Raw genomic sequence first — 23,402 nt, 5'->3', positions numbered from 1 at the left:
AAATAATTTTGAATGTACTTCATAAGCTTTTGACAATAGAGTCGCCCCTTAGGATCCTGTCATGCCTTGGGATTATAAAACCCACCGTCTTGGGCTTCATTACCATTTAGCTAGTCATTAATGGGCCTATGAGCTTAGTAGTTTCTATGACACAAGCCTCATCAGCTCTTGATAGGAAATATTGTTTGTTCCCCCAGTGGGACAGCTCCTACTCCCATTGGGTAGTTGTTAATTTCCCTGAGTGTGTTTAGTCATTTGAATATTTTCTAGGTGTTAAGGAAAGTTCTAAAATACAGTTTTTAAGGAGTTCCAGAAAATATACCCTCTCCTGTCACCTATAATCAAACATTTTGAGAAATTATAACTTTTATGAACTTATTAAACTATAAAGAATTGAATACACATACACATACACACAGATATACACATGTACACATACACATACACACATATCTATATCTCTTTTATATATCATATATGTATATATTTAATTCTCATCTGATCATGTCATCTACTTGCTTAAAACACTTTAGTAATATCCATGGCTTTTAGGAAGAAACTGAAAATCTTTGAGACAAAGTCTCGCTCATTGCCCAGGCTGGAGTGCAGTGGTGCGATCTCGGCTCACTGCAGCCTCCATCTCCAAGGTTCAAGCAATTCTCCTGCCTCAGACTCCCGAGTAGCTGGGATTACAGGCGTGCGCCACCATGCCCAGGTAATTTTTGTATTTTTAGTAGAGACAGGGTTTCACCATGTTGGCAAGACTAGTCTCGAACTCCTTATCTCAAGTGATCCGCCTGCCTTGGCCTCCCAAAGTGCTGGGATTACAGGTGTGAGCCACAGTGCCTGGGGGAAACTGAGAATTATAAACATTGTAGATGTGAGTAGTTCTGAAACTCAGCATGCATTGGGATTACTTGGCAGGCTGGTCAAAACACAGATTGCTGGACCCACCTGCAGAGATTCCTATTCAGTGAGTTTGGCATGGAGCCTGAGAATATGCATTTGCAGCAGGTTCCCAGGTGATACTGATGAAGCTGCTCTGGGGGCCACACTTTCAGAAACACTGGTGTGCACAACTATAAAAACTAGACCCTTTCTTGTCTCTAGCTTCATCTCATGCCACTATTCTCTGTGGGTGGTGCTCAGTTGTCTTCTTCTAAATTCTCAAACTCCTAATTCCCTTTCCTGCTCTTTCCCATATGTCCTGTCCCTCCTGCTCACCATATGATTGAACCAAGCTAAGTCATACTGGATCCTTCACACTAGATTGGGTTCCCTGATTACTCACACTCATCCCTATGCCCACCTTTGCAGCACTGAATGCAATTGAACCTAAATAATAAGTTGTATAATGCATTAACATGATACCTCTTCACAATAACAATAAATTCATTGAGGGGAAGGACTATCTTACTGATTACTTTCACAAGTGCTGATACAGTATCTTTTACATAATTGATACTAAATAAATATTTATTCAAAGAATAAATGAATAGATGGACATATGAATAGTGCAAAGCAATATATTTAGTCATTCTTACTATACCTATACTTGACCCAAAGCAAATTCTCCTCCCTAGGGGTGTTCTGCTGGTTCCCTCAATGGACACTCCATGCTGGAAGTGTGTGAGTTCAAGCTCTGGGAAAACTGGCAGTTGCCCACATATGTTGTTCAGATAACCCCTCTTGCTCAGGGCAAAGAGGCACATTGAAGAATGAATGTCTGAAACAGCCTTGATAATTCAAGATAAATACCTCTAAAATGATAATCCCAGATGCTTAGTTCAATTTTTTGTTATTCAAGATGACATAATGCTGTGAAATAAATTCCAATTATTTGAGCATTTTAGCAGGAGGCTACTTTACCTTTAACAGGGTTTTAGTATATTACAATTACAGAGAAACATTTTGGGCTTTCAAACTATTATGCATGAAAACTTTAAAGTTATATATTCTTTGGATACGGTACCAGAAGCTTGTTAACTAAGGCTAGTATCTCTTTCAAGAAAAACGATGTGCCATTTAATTGAAACACAACTGCTAAAGTAATTTAGTTATTAAATAATCACAATGACTGTTGGTTTTAGCTTTGTAAATCTGTGTACATACGTTTATTTTACCCACAACTATATAATTGAGGTAAAAACCCTAGAAGATGTGAAACTCAAGTTTATATTTCAATATAGAGAGGAAGGTTAAAAAATAGCAAGCTGTATTGGGAAAGGAATTATTTTGTGGAGTGATAGAGCCCTTCTACTTTCATCCTCAGAATAATCCAGAAGATGTGAAATAGCAAATAAGAGAATGAAAAAGTTGTTGAGTAAAATAACTGGAATGAGAAGAAAGTCAAAAGAGATGAGAGACATATCTGGGTTGTTGATCTATGGCATCAAAAGGGATGACTGGGGGAAAAATATGATGTGATGGTTTATATTTCTTTAGTATGAATCTTGTGTTGACTTAAACCTTTCTCTTTCTCTTGTCAGGTCTCATTGTCCGGGAAGTGAGCATTGAGATTTCGCGCCAGCAAGTGGAAGAACTCTTTGGGCCTGAAGATTACTGGTGCCAGTGTGTGGCCTGGAGCTCGGCGGGTACCACAAAGAGCCGGAAGGCGTATGTGCGCATTGCATGTGAGTCATTGTACAATAAGCACCTTGGGTCTCAGAAGTTGATACACATAAGGGAAAGTTTACACTGTGACTACTCCAGCACCAAAGAAAACTGGTCAAAAATCCTGCAAAGGCCAGGGGCGGTGACTCACGCCTGTAATCCCAGCACTTTGGGAGGCCGAGGTGGGCGGATCACAAGGTCAGGAGATCGAGACCATCCTGGCTAACACGGTGAAACCCCGTTTCTACTAAAAATACAAAAAATTAGCCGGGCATGGTGGCAGGCGCCTGTAGTCCCAGTTACTTGGGAGGCTGAGGCAGGAGAATGGCCTGAACCCAGGAGGCAGAGCTTGCAGTGAGCCGAGATTATGCCACTGCACTCCAGCCTGGGCTACAGAGCAAGACTCTGTCTCAAAAAAAAAAAAAAAAAAAAAATCCTGGAAAAAAACTGCTCCCAGATTTCTGCATTTGAGCCACATATTCCTCTTAGGTCACCAGGATTTCATTTTATTTTTAATTTTCTTTTTTAGCTTTTAATTTTTGTGGGTACATAGTAGGTGTATATATTTACATGGTACGTGAGATGTTTTGATATAGGCATGCAATGCCTAATAATCACATCATGGGGAATGAGGTATCCACCCCTCTGGCATTTATCCTTTTGTGTTACAAATAATTCAATTATACTCTTTTAGTTATTTTTAAATGAACAATTAAGTTATTATTGACCATAGTCACCCTGTTGTACTATCAAATAGTAGGTCTTATTCATTCCTTCTATTTTTCTGTACTCATTAATCATCCCCACCTCCCCGCAAAACCCTGCCACTACCCTTCCCAGCCTCTAGTAACTATCTTTTATTCTCTGTGTCCGTGAGTTCAATTTTCTTCCTTTTATTTTTTGTTTTAAGGTACTGAGTAATTTTTCTTTAGGGATGTGAAAGAACTGTGCTACTTTCCAAAAATTTTGATTTTTTAAAAAATCTAGTAGGAATTAGACTATAGGAAAATCAATCCTTACAATGGCATATATCATTCCTTGAATGAGTTCATTCTACCACTTTAAGACAAAGTTGAGTCGTTTTCCTGTTCAAAATAGAGATTACCAAGATAAAGCTTCTCTATTTATTTTGGAACCATTCTAGTACATTGGACCACACACAGCATTGTTTTCCAAATTGTGTTAATTTCTAGAGCATACATGTTCAGGAAGAGGTTAAAAGGTACCTTGTAAAAAAGGCTTCCATAATCAAATAAATGTAAGAAATATATTTTTTGACAAAGTTATAGAAGCTTCTTCATTGCAAAACTTCTCAGATGATTTAATACACTAATATGCATGTTATCACCACGAGGGAGAAGGAGGCTGCAGCTTGCAGAGCCCTTTCCTCAGTAAATATTCTGTCTGTCTTAAGCAACATGGATGCCATGTAACCTGTCTCAAGGTTTCATATTGAGAAATGTTCTCATACATGAGAAAGCACTGAAATCCATATATTTTCTTTTCTGAACCCTTTACATCTTTGCATTTTACTAATTCTATTTTGTGTTGGATGCCAATATCACTTAGCTCTAAGTCCCATCAATCCTGCTTCTAAAGCCTTCCCCAATTCTATACTTGTCTCTGACTCCCTTGCTTCTTCATTTAGATGTGGACCATTGCAGATCTTCCAGTTAGTCTCCATGGCTCAAGTCTGTTCTCTATTCCAGCCCTTCCTCCCTGTTACCACAAACACAGTCTTTCTAAAACTTAGGTCTCCTCTTGATAAGGTTTGGTTCTGTGTCCCACCCAAATCTCACCTTGAATTGTAATCATCCCCATGTGTTGTGGGAGTGAACTGGTGGGAGTTAACTGAATCATGGGAGTGGATTTTCCCTATGCTGTTCTATGATAGTGAATAAGTCTCAGGAGATCTGATGCTTTTATAAAGGGGAGTTCCCTTGTACATGCCCTCTTGCCTGCCACCATGTAAGATGTTCCTTGCTCTTCCTTCATCTTCCACCATGATTATGAGGCCTCCCCAGCCCTGTGGAACTGTGAGTCCATTAAGCCTCTTTCCTTTATAAATTACCCAATCTGGGGCATGTCTTTATTAGCAGCATGAGAACAGATGAATACACCTCTCATCTTGCCTCCATTCCTGCTTCACATTTTATAGTGACATGTGAGATAGGCAAAATTCCTTATAATGGCATATATCATTGAATTAGTTTTCTAGGGCTCCCATAATAAAACACCACGGATTGGATGTCTTAAACAATTGAAATTTATTTTCTCACAGTTCTGAAGGCTGGAAGTGCAATCTCAAGGTGTCAGCAGGTTTGGTTTCTCCTGAGGCCACTTTTCTTGGCTTGCTGGTGGCCTCTTTCTCACTGTGTCTTCACATAGTCTTTACTCTGTGTGTGTGCGCATCCCTGGTGTCTCTGTGTGTCCAAATTTCTTCTTCTTATGAGGACACCAGTCAGATTGGGTTGGGGCCCACCCTAACAGCTTCATTTTAACTTGATCACCTCTTTAAAAGTCTTATATCCCAATATAGTCACATCCTGAGGTACTGAGGGTTAGGGCTTCCCCATCAGAATTTGGGGGAGTGGGATGTAGTTCAGCCAATAACAACCACATTTTGTGGTTTACATATCCAACCTATGTTTCTAGCTCGGAAGGGTAAGGATTTCTACACTGTAATCACACGAGATTAAAACTACTTTGATTTCCATGCCTTTCAGCTATTCTTCATGCTGAAGCATTGCACCCTTATCTTACTACCTTTCACAACATATATATGTATATGTTTGTATGTATTTGTTCACTTAGTAATTGTTCACTTAGACAAATACTAAGTGAAGATTCACTCTGTTCTTGGGACAATTGTGGGTATTGGGGTTGGTACTAGAAACAAAACATGCAACCATCCTTGCCCTCATGGAGCTCATGTTGTGGTGAGGAAAGGCAAACTCTAAATAAAATGAATGATCATCAGGTCTAGAGCTGATGGTAAGTGCCACGAAGAAAAAATACAGCAGGAAAAGGGAATTTGTAGGGCTGGGAGGGAGTGGTCAGGAAGCTTTGCTGAGGAAGTTGACAGTTGCAAAGACCTGAAGGAGGGGCAAGAGGGAATCAGGCAGAGGGGACAGTGGCTGGCACAAAAACCCTGAGGCAGGAGTGTGCTGGTGGGTCCCAAAGACAGCAGTGAGGCCAGAGTGGCTAGAAGAGTGAGTGAGAGGACATCCACAGATGCAGCCAGAAAGGTAAGGCCTGGGCTAAAGATGGGAGGGGTGTGTGCAGTTGGCATAGGGTTCTGTAGGTGTTGAAATTATCTTTGGTTTTGTTTGTTTGTTTGTTTGTTTGTTTGTTTGGTTTTTGAGATGGGGGTCTCATTCTGTCACCAGGCTGGAGTGCAGTGGCGCAATCACAGCTCATTGCAACCTCAATCTCCCAGGCTCAGGTGATTCTACCACCCCAGCCTCCCAGGTAGCTGGGACTACAGGCATGTGCCGCCATGCCCAGCTACTTTTTTGCATTTTTTTGTAGGGATGTAGTTTCACCATGTCACCGAGGCTGGTCTCAAACTCCTGGACACAAGCGATTTCACCCACTTCAGCCTCCCAAAATATTGGGATTACAGGCGTGAGCCACCACACTCAGCCCATATTTGGTTTTGAGGATAAGTTGGGAACACTTTGGAATCTTTTCAGCAGAGGAACTCATGACCTGACATCCATTAGCAGAGTCATCTGGCTGCTGTGTTGAGAATGGACCATGCTGGGCAAGGGGAGAAGCAGGAAGACCAGTGATGAGACTGCAGCTATGAGAGATGTTAAGCTACTGTAGATTGGAAGCAGTGGAGGTGGTGAGGCCAGGATTTCAGATATATTTAAAAGTAGAGATAACAGCTTTTGTTGAGACCTTGGATGTGTGATGTGAGAGAAAGAAGAGAAAGGATGATTTGAAAGGGCTAAGCCTTATCAAGGCTTTCTTTCAAATGTCTTTAGTGAAGCCATTCCTGCCTCACAGAGGGAGGAGGCTGGGCATTCCTTTCTCAATACTTTCAGAGCAGTTTGTCCGTACTCCTAATATAGTGCTTGTCTCATTTCAATTATATTCACTCGTAAAATTTGTGTTTCACGCCAGTGAGTTCCATGAGATCAAGAATTCTATTGTACTTAATTTTATATCTCTCCTGCTTAGCACAATACCTAGAGTATCACAGATGTTTAACAATTTTTTTGAATTAAAACTGTTATAAAGAATTCCCAGTGAAGTTTGTTCAAATGCTCGACATTAATCTTTCCTCTCTGAGAATGTCTAAATAGATTTTAGTGGAATCTCCATGAAATACTGTGAAATGGAGTCATACATGCAGCCATTGTATTGAGGGGTGCCCTTAGGAACAATATGCTAAGGGTACTAGGATATCAGGTGGAGGAATAAAGGCAATGGTTGGGCAGAGGGAGAAATTGACCTGCAGAGCAAATACAACACATGATAACTCCATAGGAATCTGAAGCTCACATGGCCCTTCAGAGTTATAGCACCCTGAGGCTGAAGGGGTGAGCAGACCTGTATTCCCCTACATAGACTAGTCAGTGGATGATGACCCTCCTTTACTCCCTACCCCACCAGCGTGTGTAACCAGGGCCAAGTCAGCTCTGCACCACTGAGGGTGATTCCAGGAGAGAGAAGCTGAGACTTTCACCGTCAACACTTCCAACAGGTGGGACCAGGCCTGAAAGGGGATCCTGGTAGCATACCACAACATCCACTGCCACAAATTCTGAAGAATTGATTTTTTATTAATTATAAAGAAAAATACTTTTAATCATGTTTAAAAAGAACAAAAAGCAAATGTTTCAGTCAAAGATTTAATTGAATTCAAAATCAGTTTCAAACTGTAATCAAAGGAGGCACAAGGATAGAAAGCTATTCTTTTATCTTTCATTTCTATGTATTCATTAATAGCAAGTACAATATATACTTAAAATTGCCAGTCTACATTCCACACTACATTGACTTGCTAAAGCTGAACTTTAAGAGCTGCATAGTTTCAAATAATGAATTTTTAGTTAATAAGCCTTCAATTTTCAGTAATTTGCAGAGACCATTGTTGTGCCAATTTCATATATATATAATTATATGTGTTTGAGTAGATATATTCTTTTTCAGCACACAAACATTAAGTACATATAGGTATAAGACCCCTTTCTTTGCAGTATGTTCTATAAACTTTGCTATTTACTTCCTGGCTTTTCAATCTATTTTCAAATAAAAAAACAAACTCTTCTTCTAGGTCAATATTATTTATCCAAGGTACCTTTTCACCCTCATGTAATAATATTCAAGAGCAGTTCACCTATACTTCTGTAGCTAACTGAACTCATATGTGTGTACCAAAGGAACCCCACCTAACTTGTAAAGATTGACTCATAAAGATATGCATCATAATGAGAACAAAAAAGGTTGAATTTTCAAATTCTCTCTGTACAGGCTGATCCTTATCATTAGCAGCCCCTTGCTAATGTTGCAGAAGTTTGTGGGGTTTTTGGTTTTTGGTTTTTGTTATTTTTTGAGAGAAAGTCTTGCCCTGTCCCACACTGGAGTGCAATAGCACAATCTCGGCTCATTGCAACCTCTGTCTCCTGGGTTCAGGTGATTTTCCTGCCTCAGCCTCCCCCCATGTAGCTGGGATTACTGGCATGCACCACCATCCCTGGCTAATTTTTGTATTTTTAGTAGAAATAGGGGTCCCTCCATGTTGCCCAGGCTGGTCTCGAACTGGTGAACTCAAGCAATCTGCCTGTCTCAGCCTCCCAAAGTGCTGGGATTATAGGCGTGAGCCACTGTGCCCAGCCACTTATGGGTTTTCTACTCTGTCCTGTATCAAGTGAACTGTGGTGCTCTGCCCAGTAATACTTGACCGAGGGCCATCACATAAATGGCAACTTAAGTTTAAACTCATCAGAGGTGAAGATCACCACGATGGTAAACTTAAATAAGTATGATTACCTCTTACCTAATTAGATTTATGCTCATTTGATGTACTGTGGAGGGGCCCATAGTTCTTTCATGAAAAAGCTCTATTTTCAGTTTATAAACCATAAATGAATATTGACTATTAATTTATGTATTTAAGCTTGCTTACAATATTTCACACATTCAAACCATGTAAAATATAAAAATAGGTTTGTGAGACAATCAAGGCAGAGGAAAAAATGGAAATATGAAAGTTAGGATTCAGCCAGGCTGTGCTGAGAACATAACACATCTGCTTTAAAATCCTGCACATTAACAAGACAGCAGTGCCAAATTTCCTAGGCGGGTCTGGTAGTTTTCATTCAGAGAAAAGTTTATTCTGAGAGAATTCAAGTTGCCACTACAATGGTGTCCTGTGCAGAACCCTTACTGTAATACAGCTCCCAGTGTCATCATGGGGTTGTTTCTTCCAGTGTCTCTTGTTATAGGCTGATGAGTGAATCCCAAAGCATAAGGTTCAGGCAAAATATTAACATACAAGGTCTTTCCTCAGGAACAATTTGGGTTTCAATAGTGCCGCTCTTGCTGTTACCATTGTTGACAATGTTGTGGTTGTGTTGCGGGGGTAAGGATATGATGGAAAAAGCAGCATAGGAGAGTGGTTAATAGCACAAGCTCAGGGACAGATTGACTCATGTTCAAATCCTAGTGCCATGACTTCCTACTGTGACCTTAGTCAAGTTACTTGACCTCTGTGAGCCTTAGTTTCATCAACCATAGCATGAAAAAGAGTTATTTTAAGATTAAATGAGATAAACTTGTAAAACATATGACATAGTGCCAGACACAGTGCAAATGCTTAGCGAATGATAATAGGTGTTCATAAAAATGGATATAACCATTTTAAACAACTTTATATGTTTATTTTGAAACATCAATACTGAGCAAACTTTGAAAACTGAAAAGTCTGTCTTTCCTTTACCATTTCATGTCCCAGAGCTAGAATGTCAATCCTAGAGGGTGAAATTCTCTGCTGATTCACATAAAATTTGACTGTAATTTCCAACCCCTTCTGCCCATGCCTGAGGATGGAAGAACATGCCATATGGTCACCCTTATCCTACAGTCATGAGCTATAATGGGATTTACGTGCACCCAAGATTCATCTTCCGGGGAACAGCAGGATGGCTCCTCCGGATTTCCTCTCGATCGTGTGTGCAAACCAATAAATCACAGCCAGCATCACAAAGCCTGCTGGCCACAAAGAGAAATAAGGTAGTTCCTAGAAAGAATTAAGGATGATCAAGGTGGCCCCTCCTGGCTTCCTCTCACAGCTCACTCATCATTTTCACTGAGAGGATAACTACATTTGTGACCCACCTGTGGATTTGGATCAAGTCTTGTTCATATTCGTGAGTCTATAGTATCCAGCACACTGTCTAAAACAGCAGCGTCCAATAGAAATATGCCAGCCACAAATGCTGTTTACACTTTTCTAGTAGCCACAATTTAAAAAGAAACAGATAAAATTATTTCAGTCATGTATTTCACTGAGTCCAGTATGTCTAAACTATCATTTCAACAGTATTACCAATATCAACGAGTATTTATGAAATACTTTTCTTTCTTTTTGTCATACTGGTTTTTCAGAGCTAGTGTGTGTACCCTTACAATAGCTTCAGTTATGACCAGCTACACGTCAAGTGCTTGAAAGCCTCATGTGGTTTGCATTGGACAGATAGGCTCCAGAATAATAACACTGATAATAATGGAAGTGCTGTTTCAATCATGTATTATGTATTAGATCATTCAGTCTTTGCAAGGACTCTATGTGATGAGTGTTATTATTATTCCCATTTTATAGACGAGGAAATTGAGAGCAACAGGAGATTAAAAATCGCCTGAGGTTACACAGGTGGTATATGGAGCAGTGAGTCAGGCCAGCATCCAAGTCCATGTGTTTAACCAGTACACTGGGTACAAAGAAGGGAGGAGGAGACAAGGATTTGTAGATCAGCTGGCAATTCACAAAAACATCTTATTCTCTACATGCATAATGTTTATAACTGGTGCAATGTCTCACGTTGTAATCCCAGCACCTTGGGAGGCCAAGGTGGGAGGATCACTTGCACATAGGGGTTTGAGACCAGCCTGGGCAACATAGCGAGACCTCGTCTCTAATAAAAGCCAAAAAAAATTAACCAAGTGTGGTGGTGTGCACCTGTGATCCCAGCTGGGATACTACTGTCAGCCCAGAAGGCTGAGGCAGGAGGATCCCTTGAGCTCAGGAGGTCAAGGCTGCAGTGAGCCATGATCACACCACTGTACTCCAGCCTGGGTGACAGTGAGATCCTGTCTCAAAAAAAAAACAAACAAAACAAAACAAAAAAAAAACAAAAAAAAAAACCTCGCTGTTATTTATAATACAGAAACATAAACAGACCTTGGCTTCCTGCCTCTCTTCTTATTGCTTTGTCTGCTCTAACCACATCCATTTCCTTGTTTCCAGAATGCAATAGATTCATTCCACATATAGGCTGCTTGCAAGAACTGTTTCTTCTCACTTGGAACATTCTTACCCTAAGTCTAAAACTGGCTTACTTTCTTCTTTCATTCAGATTTATACTGAGATGTCACTCCTATAGAGGGGTCTGTCTATCCGGGCCTCAACCCTGTCACTTGCCTAATCCTAATCCTGCTTTATTGTTCTCCATGACATTTTTCTTCATCATTATTTGTTTTCTTTTGAGTTAACCATCTGCCATACCAGAATGTAAGCTTCACAAGGACAGAGACTTTCTTTTCTTCCTTGTTGTCTCCAGTGCCTAAAAGACGTCCCTTGCCTGTGGCTGCTGATAAATAAATTAAAACATAAATAAATGAAATAAAATTGAATTAAATTGAAAGTACATGATGGGGAAAAGCGAAGATACTATTCAATGTGAATCATTTGTTCATTTAATAAAAATGCTTTTTTTCCCCAAGGAATTCAAGAACATCAGGTAGCTAGACGTGATTGCCTCTACACTCTTGTACTTATTACGTTTCTGCATAGCACTTCTCACCTTCTAAACCATCATACATTTACTTATTTATTAGTTAATGGTTTGTATTCTGTCCCCCCTCACCCCCTTAGAAAGTAAGGTCCACATAGGCAAAGATTTGGGTTTGGTTTTTTCACTGATTAATTCAAAACACCTAGGGTGATTCCTGTCACAATGTAGGGACTCAAGAAATATCATAAAGGAATGAATGAATTGACATTTCTATATTTAAGTATCTCCAGTTAAATATATATGTAATCTCTGGGAGGCTGAAGCAGGAGAATGGCATGAACCTGGGAGGCAGAGCTTGCGGTGAGCTGAGATCGCGCTACTGCACTCCAGCCTGGGCGACAGAGCAAGACTCCATCTCAAAAAAAAACAAAAACAAAATATATATATATATATATATATGTGTGTGTGTATATATATGTATATATATGTGTGTATATATATGTGTGTATATATATATATGTAATCTCATGAATTATTATATTGGTTCACATGTACAGAAGTCCTGATTTGTGGCCTTATGTGTTACTTTTTTATTTTCTACCTGTCTACTCTACTTGGCATAAAACAAAATTAATTATACAATTTAACAAAAATAATGCATTTCTTTAAACAAGCATCCTGAAAGATGAAGGTCATACTATAAACAGTTCTAGTAGCCTAATGCCAAATGTATTGGCAGGATTCGGCAGGCTCCCCTGTACACCAGAATAAATGACATTTTTACTAAGGTACATTTCTGAGTTGTAGTATGATACCTTGTATAACAACCATTAAAGCCCACATTAATCCAATTATAAGTAACAGAGGCCATATTTTAAATTGGATAAGATTAAATATATACTTTAGACATTTTTAGATAAGGGAAAAATGTTTAAACAATAAATTAATTAATACTCTTGTTTTATATAAATCTTGACAGTTGTATTATCAGGTTATTCCTATTTCAAGATTAAATATTATAATGTATACCTGATTGTGTCAGTCTATATTTTTTCAAACATATTTGCTTTTGTAGATGGTCAGAAGTTCCCAAGTTTCATGGATGCCCCACAAATTCTTAGGCATTTATAGCTCATATTTATTCTGAGAGGTAGACAACGAATTCATAGAACACAGTCTCATAAGTCATATTTTGGGGGAAATCATCTATACGTATGTTATAGGCAGGGCTGGTAACACACTGGACAAAAATGTGTTATTAAAGTATGTTTTATGCTGTATGAAAAGTGAAGTTTATGGCTAAAATGCTTATTTGCAAGAAAACAGCTTGTCTGCAATCATTGCATTCTTTTTTTTGTACTCTGAGAAAAGAGCCTTAGCTTTTTGGTATGTCAGGTTCCTCATCCATAAAGTTGGCATATTTCTTATTATTTATCCCTAAGACATACCTTAAAAAAATACTGTGATGACATATAATCATTTTTTTCTGAAACTAAAGATGCATTGTGAATATAAAAGAGTGGCTTGTATGGATTTTTTTTCTTCCTCTTTTCTGTAGTGGATGTCATTTGGAGTGCTAGCTGAAATATTTATTTTTTTAAAAAACTCTTTAACAAGACTATCTGAATACAAATGTGTTTGTCCTATAAATGCCCAAAAGTCAAGAAATAACGAAGAATGGCTGAAATTGTCCTCCCTTCTAAAGAGTCTTTGTTCCCTGGAATTTCTCTTATTTAAATGATCTCAGTGCAGTAAGTGATAGCCAGGGCTTGGCACGACTGAAGAAATTACCAAGCTTACCTTTCTGCTGACTTGCTGCAGATCATTCTAACCTCTCTTCCTGGTTATGAGTTATGATATTATGAAAGTGTTTGTGGTAAATTCCTAAGAGAGAACGAAAACTTTACCCCTTACAAAAGCAAAATGCGGTTATAAAACAACAGGAAAAAATCAAAGTCGATTGTCTTTATTCTTTCTTCTTTAGTCTCTGTCCTAGTAGCCAACATTTATTATATGCTTACTGTATGCCTAAGTCTAAGACCCTTGTTCATGTTAACTATCATAATCTTCATACGACATCCTATGAAGTAAGTTCTGTTATCTTCATTTTGTAAATAACAAAACAGAATCATGGAAATATTAGCTAACTTGCCCATGTCACCTGTTTAGGAAACACTGAATCTGAATTTTAAACAAACTTTTCTCTTTGCAGTCCAGTTCATTGCACACAGTTGCAAAAAACATACAACCATTCTTGACTTTTCAAACTATAGAGGGAACTGCATATAGTTGATTTTTGTTTGTTTTATTGTTTACAATATTTGAGAAGGAAAGATAAGTTAAAAAAAAAAAACACCACCAAACTTTTTATTTATTTAATTTGTTTTTTCAGAGACAGGGTCTTGCTTGTCATCCAAACTGGACTGCAGTGGCATGAGCATAGTTCACTGCACCCTTAACTTTCTTGGGCTCAAGCGATCCTCCCACCTCAGCCTCCCTAGTATCTGGGACTACAGATACCTACTACCATACTCTGCTAGTTTTTCTATTTTTTGTAGAGATGGGGGTTCTCACTTTGTTGCTCAGGTTGATTCCAAACTCCCTGGCCTCAAGCGATTCCCAACCTTGGCCTCTCAAAGTTCTGGGATTATAGGTATGAGCCACTGCACCGAGCTTCAGTTTTTAAAATATTCTATAACCTTTATATTTACAAACCACAATAAGAGTTGCTTAGCATAATAATATTTTTCTTTATTTTTAAAAATTCCAGCAAAAATCAGATACTCTATTCCTGGAAAAGAAAACCATAGCTAACATTTCAGGGCTCTATGCCATTAAGTCAGGCATTTTTCACTTTTAATAAATGCCCAAAGCTCTGAAGGCCAATCTAGTTCTTCCAAAATATGCTTCACTGGTTGGTTCACAGCAGTTATTTCCTGTTAACAGCCAGATTTGGTGATTTCAGCATAAATTCTACTCTGCTATGACAACATAATTAGCACTTTCCATCATTATTGGAAGAAAGATACATTTTTTTCCCTTTAAGAACACAGTATTATTACTTTGAGTGACCATGAAATCATTTGCTAGAGGAGCACTTTGAAAATATATTAAAACAGCTTTTTAAAAAAAAATATTAGAATGTGTTCAACACCATTGTTCAGTGAGTGTGTAAAAAGAATTAACTGAAAAGCACCTGAAAATATGAAAATGTGAATCATAGTACAGCAGCTGTATTTGCTTAATGCAGGGTCAGGCCTAGGTCAGAAAGTGAGTAAGCTGGCCAGCAGCAGATAACAACATGAAGCTCTTCTAAGTACAGAATTTCCACAGATCGAGGGCCTTTTTGTCAAGACCAGTTCAATTTGGGAAGCAAAAAGCTTATTTCTGATATTTGTAGTTTGGCTTCTTCGTAAAATTTAAAGAAATAAATATCAGTACAACCATCAACTCTGTGAACACTTGACAGCAATGCTGATTTAGGGGCTGGAGGAAGCGGGTTTGTAAATGAGTACATTGACAGAGGACTCTTTATGTAACTGCACTGTCCTAAGTGTGCTATTTATATTACCTTTTAAAATCGTCACAGTAATCCTATACAATATGTAATAGAATTATCTTCATTTTATGGATGAAGAAATGAAAACATAGCAACCTCAGTAAGTACAGAACTAGGATTAAACTATGGCAGAGCAGATCCAGGCTCCATGCTTGTAACCACCACAGCAGGATAGATAATGACCCCCAAAGGCATCAGGTCCTAATCTCTGGAATTTGTAAATATTACCTTATGTGGAAAAAGGATCTTTGCAGATTTGGTTAAGAATCTTGAGATGGAGAGATTTTCTGACATTGCCCAGGTGGATTTTAAAGGTCATCACAAATGCCTTGTAAGAGAAAGACAAAGGGAGATTGACACAGATTGAAGAAGAGAATGCAGTGTAACCACAGAGGTAGAGATTAGAGGGATGTAGCCACAAGCCAAGGAATGCCATCAGCCACTGGAATCTGGGAGAGGCAAGTCATGGTCTCTCCCTAAGAACCTCCAGAGGGAGCGCATAATCCTGCTGTCCCTTTGATTATGGCTCAGTGAAACTGATTTCAATTATTTGGCCCTTAGAACTACAAGTGAATATATTTCTGTTGTTTTAAGCCAGGAAGTTTGTGGAAATTTCCACTGGAAACAAATACAGCTGCTACGTGGCATCCATTTTCCAGCAAATTCACATCATGGAGTAACCCACTTCCAAATAGCTGGTGAGCTTGAATGAGTGAGTTAGCCTCTCACAGTTCTTGTTATATAATCTGTAAAGTGCCGGGCACGGTGGCTCACGCCTGTAATCCCAGCAGTTTGGGAGGCTGAGGCGGGCAGATCACAAGGTCAGGAGATCAAGACCATCCTGGCTGGCACGGTGAAACCCCGTCTCTACTAAAAATACAAAAAAATTAGCCGGGCATGGTGGCGGGTGCCTGTAGTCCCAGCTACTCGGGAGGCTGAGGCAGGAGAATGGTGTGAAACCAGGAGGCAGAGTTTTCAGTGAGCAGAGGTCACGCCACTGCACTCCAGCCTGGGTGACAGAGCGAGACTCCCTCTCAAAAAATAAATAAATAAATAAATAAATAATCTGTAAAGTGAGGGGGTCGGACTGTGTGACTTGTAAGACATTTTATAGTTATATATCATAAGGGAAATTGTTTCCCGGCCTTCAGTAAAGGGAATTGCCAGATTATTTTGGGAACTGAATTTAACTCAGCATTTACTAAGGCACTACTATGTACCCAGCACCAAGCACCAAGATTTATTTGATCTCAAAGTATTTTTTAAATTTTAAAATGTAGCATTCAAGGCTGGGATTAAGTTTGTTTTTTGAAGTAAAACTAAGCAGTGACATGATATCGGATAAAAACATGGCCATAACTGTGCAGACACATTGCATATCAGGAGTTTCTGTGCAGTGAACTCTAGGCTGAGGATGCAGATTCATTGCATCTTGCCTGTTAATCCCTGCTCCGCTGTGGCCTCCCAGAGTCCTGTGTTGGAGCAGATCCTGAAGCTAAATCCAGACTCTGGAGAAAAGAATATCATGGTCAGTTAGGTATAGACACACGAGCTGGAAGGGAATGCAGTGGTTCCAAATATTTGCCATTCCTACTCTAAAGAACAATAATTAAGATCATAACCACTCTTAACTGTTTCCTGCTATACCTGAAAGAGCTTCAGGTTTTTCTTCAAAGCAATTGTAGAAATGACAACATTGGTTCCGAAAAGAATGTAGAGACATTTTTATTCTAAGTAATCATCAAGAGTTACAGAAATGACTGCAAAGTGTCTTTTCAGCCATCAAGAAGCTTTTTCTTTTCCTAACTCAGGTGCTATTGGTTTACATTTATTAAAAATGTCAGCTAATCTTCTGAAGTGCCCACATTTATTGCCTAACATTCCTTCTGAAAGTAGGTAAAGGAATATAAGTGAATAATTATAAAATACGAATTTATGAAATGTTATGTATGCAATCCTACTAACAAAAACAGCTTTACTCACCAACATCTCTTGTTGGCTTTCTTGGTTAAGTGTCTGAAAGTCAGAAGCAAAAGGCTCTGGGGATTTTCTCTTGAGGTGAGAGAGAGGCCACAAGAAACATTAAGGTAACTTGACACTTTCAGCATTGAACTATCTGGACCATTGGTCTCAAAGTAGCAGTCCACAGGCGCAATATGGCATCCCACTTTTTTGGTTTAGTCCTCAAAATGTTGGCCCACACAAGTATTTTGATAAAGTTTTAAGTAGCTGACAACATATACAGTTAGAAAAAAAAATCTCATAAAAATCCACATTACCAACTTCTGTTAGTCATCAAATTTAGGGTCTGTGGCCCATTGAGCCTGCATTCCTATGGCAACATGCAGCCGGAGCTAAGTAACGAGAGTAAAGAGGAAGCTGATTGATTGGTTTTGTACCCACATCTCCATTAAAAGTTAGAAAACAAAAGACAACCCAGGTAGGTGTCATGTTTCAAGAAAAAAATCTTATGCCTAGCTTTCTCCCATTTGTTACCTGAATGGCCCCTGGAGACATATGAAACTCAAGTCCTGTGCTAGACAATGTCAGTCATCAGCTGGTACAAAAGTGAGCTCTGGGACGCTGTGGAAACACCAGCAGGGACCCAGTAAACCAGGCATTTAGAGCCACAGTGCAGAAGCAGATCTGCATGGCTCCCCACAGCCTGCTACAGTGCCCACAGTGCCATGCGTAACTTGGTGTTCCATAATCAATGAATCAATTCATCAACCAGTGCTTCTCAGATTTTAGTGTTATGCAGAAAACACACCTGTGGAGTTTGTTAAAACTGTAGATTCCCAGGGCCCAACCTGAGTGTGGAATCTGCAGTTTAATGAAGCACAGCAGGGTAATACCTGCATATCTCTTTATGAAACATCACCTTCAATTATTAGCCCTCCCAATTGCTTTGTCTCACTTGGTTATGTTTATTTTGATTAGTAGTGATAACAGTAAATGTATAGCCTAATAAAATTTATTAATACTTCGGGGAAAAAGTAGAGTGGGGGATTATTATCTTTTGGGCACTTACTATATGCTAGGCATGTGCTTAGAATTTTATAGGTGACCCTTCCTATATAACCCTGTGAAATTATACCCATTTATAAGCTGATGAAACTAAGGCAGGAAGAGGTTAAGCAATGTGCTCAAGGTCAAATGGATAGTCAAGTGGTAGAGTCAGGACCTAAACCCAGGGTTGTGTATGCCAAAACCTTGTTCTCAGCCACAGTGTTAGCCTACCCAGTAGTTTTCAGACCTTTTTGACTTACAATAAAAAATAGGTTGAAATTATGATCCACTAGACACATACCCGCATCCTTACACACAGAAATATATGAGTGTATATACACATACACATCTATAAGACTATGTATATCTTGATAACTTCTGTTCATTCAGTTTCATACTTTTTATGCTAGGTTTTAATCCACTGAATAGATGTTATAACCCTCTCAAGGGTCATAACACTCAGTTTGAAAAACAGCAATAAACCTGAAATTCCATAAGAACAATAAGGAATATTAGATACTATAGTTTATGGACCTTATGGCCAAAGTGTGTGTGAGAACGATGTGTACAAAATTTATGCAGATGAGTAATCACCTTTCATTTCAGAACTCTCTGAGTAATCATAAATGTAATTATAATAATTTATTACATATGTTGTGCTTTATAATTTTCCAAACTTTTCAGATTCAATATCTATTTTAATATTCACAAAACCTGATGAAGTCTAAAAAAAGAACAACAGTAATAATGTAACATATCATTTATGTCTTATCATTCTGTGGAATTTAAGGATTTAGATTTCCACTAGAATAGTCTATTGAAGTATACCCATTGAAGAATTACTTGCTTCATAATATCAGTCTATCACATCACCAATATTTTGTTTTCTTAAAAAAAGTTATTCTGTGCTTAACGATGGATAGAAAAAAATATTTTATTCTAATAAATAAATCTTTCTGCATAATGAAGTACCTTTGGTGAGATAATAAATATTTTAATAAATGTAAATCATTTTTAAATTAGAATAAAAACATGCTTATCTTCTTCAAGGCAATAGTATCCACAACCTGCCTGCTTAGCTACCACAGGGAGATGCTTTTGCTGATATTTCCTCCTAGTCTTCTAAAATCAGCAAGGCTCAAAGGTGAAGAGATGTTAGTATGACCCATGACAATAGAGCCTCCACTTTCCTATTATAGGTCACACTCACCCTTTTCAGACAGTGACAGGCAAAGTTGCTCAAGAGATGGCACTGGGAAGAGGCAGGATGTTCTGCCCCTTTTGTAAATATGCATATTGGCATGACCGGCTTTCTTCCACACTGTTTTGGATAGGCATTTTCCTCCTCTATCCTCTCTGTCCCGTGGAGACAGACAATTAGTTTTGTCAAAATAATTCTTAGTGCATTTACAATCATCAGGGCCTGAATTTTCATCTGCTTTTGTGGATTATATTATATTACTCTCCAGGATTTATACAAAGAATTTGCTATTTTTTTAAATATCAAATTTCTGTAACCCACTTCTCTCCCTAGTTTCTAACTCTTACACACACCTGTAGATCCAAGTGTCCAAAAAGTTCTGTGAAAATTGTTCTGAGGAGAATATTATAAGCTGTTGTATTCAAAGATGCGTCAACTCCTTGACTTTTGAAACAATTTCTTCTATTATTTCTCTTGGACACATAATGGCAACCAAGAAGTACCTTACTCCACAAAGGATAAGCTTTTCCCCCCTAAAATGTATATTTAAAATCTCAGTCTGTTCAGTAATAGGTCCTTACAGCAAAAGCATCCTTCAGGATTATCTAGTAATTCATTTTCATTTCGTAAATATGGAAACTGAAGGCCAGAAAATCTGTCTACCAGTGAGTCTTCTTTTCTGCTAACCGCATTGTCAAAAAGCAGAGCTAATGTTTGCAGAATGCCATGAATTCGTGTATTCTGCATCACAGCTAATTTGTAACCACAGTATATTGTGCAAAAAAAAAAAAATCATCGAAAGCATCAAAATTCTACCCCCCAAAAAATGAGACTTTGTGTGCACATGTGTGTGTCCAAAGGGACTTTCTTTGGTTATGTATAAATGGAAAATAGAAATCTATATTGTTTCAGGTCTGATTCTACATCTGCTAATTGGATTTCAGTGTATGGATTTATTAAGCCAATATTCATGTTCTTAAGTAAACATCTCTCTGAAAGCATACATATGACAATAGCTTTTAATTGGCAGAATCAATGACTAAATTAGATGCATGCCAAGTTGACTTTGCGAAAGTAATCTAGGTTATTAATGAAAGGACTTCATACTTAATTTTAGTAGCAGTCTTATAACTAATGGAAAGAAAGCAGAAGGTAGAATCCTAAAGGTCTTCCAAGGGCAGAAATTCGTCTTTTTTTTTCTGACAGGAATGGCCACATTATTCTGAACCATTCTGTTTTACATCTAATTCCCAGCTGACAAGTGTCCGTTTTTCATTCTTATTCATTCGTCACCCTTGTGTTCACTCTGCCTGCAAGGCAACTGGCCTGCCTTCTATCACATCTCTCCAAATGATAAAAGATATGCTTAAAATCTTATCTACCCTCCCTTCGCAGAGTAGTGAGGCAGCATGCTGAAATGAGCGGCTTCTGTGCTGCACGGCCGCGATATATCCTATGCTCATTACACAGTCTGAAAGCCAGAGAGGAGGTTTTATGGCAGGAATTAAAAGCGTTTTTCCGGAAGAAGTATTGCCTTGTAGGGGGTTAAATGTGAGATCATTCTAGAAATTAGATAAAATTTACATAGAGCTTAAAGCCAAACCCTTAAAATAATTCTGTGGTATTCAGTGATGGTTTAGTTAAACCTGTCTCTGGAAGTAGATGCCTGTAGCTGTCGCCATTCTCAATTAGGAAACAAGGGTCTACATAAAATGTGCCTTTATATGGCAAGAATTAGAAAACTGTGCCAAAAATTGCACCATATTCTAAGAAGAATTACAGCATGCTGCACTCAAACCCATTGCCCGTTAATGGTGCTACTAACTTCTGTCACCTTAAATTTTTGGAAAAGAGTAGTAGATACCGTTGGGACTTAGAAAACAATACCCCAAAATGAAGGCCTCAGAAGCAAAAGTTTTCTCTGACCTTCTCCTGCCCTCCTGTCTCTCAGTCCATTCTTCCCCAAGACCAGCAATGGAAAAGACAATCCCTCTTCCCCCGAGGTGAGTCATAGAAACCCCCTTAGTCCAAAACCAGCCACAAAACTGAAAAGTATTATTCTAAATTTCCATCCTCCATTTTGTGTAAAAAGTGACCATAAAAAATTTATCTAACCTACCTAGTGTGATCATAGGTCCTAAGACCCCCATTCCAGAGAGGGTCCTGCCTGACACCCAGATGACGGAAGGAATGAATGCTCAGAGAGGCCAGGAAGAATCTAGACCCACAGTCTTGCTGGGCCTCTCCACTTAGTCTGTTAACATTAGGTCAGATTCGTTTTGTCCAATCATATTTCTACATGGCTGTCCAGACTTTGTTGAACGGAAGCATAAAAATGGACAATTATCCCTGGATCTTTATGTCTTCATTCCAAAGGCTCCCATGTGTACATGTTAAATAAAATTTGTCTGTCTTCTCTCCAATTAATCTGCCTTTTGTGACTTAGTTGATTTTCCAGTGAACCTTCAGAGGGCGAAGGAGAACTTTTCCCTCCGCCCCTACAGTACCCAGAATGGTCATTTCCCCACTTCCTGGCCACTCCTCATCACAGCTTGGTTTCTGCTCCCCGTCACTCCTAAACTTCCCAGACCAATGACTTCTCTCCTATGAGTACTTCTGAGTCCTTCACTGCATTTCTCCTATTGACCTCCCCACTTTTTAAAATTTTATTTTCCTCCTGGCTGCTCTGACACTAACTTCCTTGGGTTTTCTCCTACCGCTTTGTTCACTCTATATCATTGGATGACAGCTTTTCCTCTTGAATGTCACTGTCCTCTTTTTTTTATGCTGCAGTCTCTCCCTGGTGATGCCATCTGTTTCCAGTGCTTCAGCGATTGCCTAGTTGGTGAAGCACAAGAAATCCTACCAGGCCTTCTTTTCCAAGCCCTAGACCTGTGGTTCTCAACTGGGGGTGACTTTTCCCCTTAGGGGACATTTGGCATTGTCTGAAGGCACTTATTTTGTTAAGGTTGGGAAGGGGTTCTAATGGCATCTAGCAGGTAGAGTCCAGGGATGTTGCTAAGTATCCTGCTATGCAAAGAACAACTGTACCGCAAAGAATTACCCAGTCCCCAAAATTAATAGGGTTGAGGTTTAGGAACCATGATCTAGACTACTATACTTTTCAGTTTGAATGTTTCATAGATATGCCAAACCTAACATGTACCAAAATGAATTTATCTTTCTCTCTGCTTCCCTGCCCATCTTGATACTATGCCACTCAGTGTTTGTACCAAGTTAACAATGCAGTAGCTGAGAATATAACATTATCCTTGCCTTCTGGCGCTCTCCAAATACCTACATCTTCTTCAAGATATGATCTATTTATTTCTAGAATTGCTTCCTCCTCTTCCTGTCCTCTATCACTAGCTGAGTTCAGGACCCCATCATCCCTCATGGTTTATTCAAATGAGTCCCTAACTAACTTCAGGCTCCTCACCACCGCCTCACTCCATCAGTCACTCTGATGGACACCCTTGTTCTCTGATCTTGCTCCTTTGAGGGTTTGCCATTCCATAGCATGACAGAAAGGCTTTTCATAAGCACACCTCAGCTTACCTTTCTAGTCTTCTTTCTGTGTCTTGTACATCTTCATCCTAAGTACCTAATAAAATGTCTACCATATGGAGACAATGAATAAATGTTAAATGAAATTGCTCTATTTAAATACATATATGCCTTACTTTTTCTTGTTCTTAGCCCTCATTTTGTGATATCTTGATTAATTTAAATCAGAGTGAGTCACTATGTTATTTAATTTGAGAACTCATTCCAGTTATTGTCTCTTTGCCCAACCCCACATCAGGCAGAAGTTTCTCAGAATCATGTTTTACAAACAAGATATACCTTGTCAAGAACATTGAAGCTCATAAATGATATTCACTGCTGCTCTTTTTATTGGTATCTGGTGTTTCATCAAATTTTATCTCAGTGCAGATCAAAAAAACAAGAGAAGCCACCACATCAGAAGAGAAAATTCTTAATGTTTCCATTGGAAGAGTATGAATTAACCAAAAGAGATGTCAGGGGGATGTGTGGGGTGGCAAAATGTAGA

The 23,402-nt window shown here is 38.8% G+C and overlaps 1 protein-coding gene across 2 annotated transcripts in view; it reads left to right on the top strand.

Annotated features, from left to right (window-relative positions):
- Positions 1-23,402, top strand: part of UNC5C (unc-5 netrin receptor C) — a 393,784-nt gene that overhangs the window by 251,224 nt on the left and 119,158 nt on the right. For both annotated transcript variants that reach the window (XM_009448053.5, XM_526636.9), the window contains exon 3: positions 2,490-2,633. In XM_009448053.5, coding sequence (XP_009446328.2) covers positions 2,490-2,633 — 144 coding nt within the window. The remainder of the gene's footprint in view (positions 1-2,489; positions 2,634-23,402) is intronic.

Source organism: Pan troglodytes, chromosome 3, assembly GCF_028858775.2.
Source record: "Pan troglodytes isolate AG18354 chromosome 3, NHGRI_mPanTro3-v2.0_pri, whole genome shotgun sequence".
NCBI lineage: Eukaryota > Metazoa > Chordata > Mammalia > Primates > Hominidae > Pan > Pan troglodytes.
Note: the sequence above shows the minus strand (reverse complement) of the source record. Positions and strands in the feature narration are given on the sequence as shown.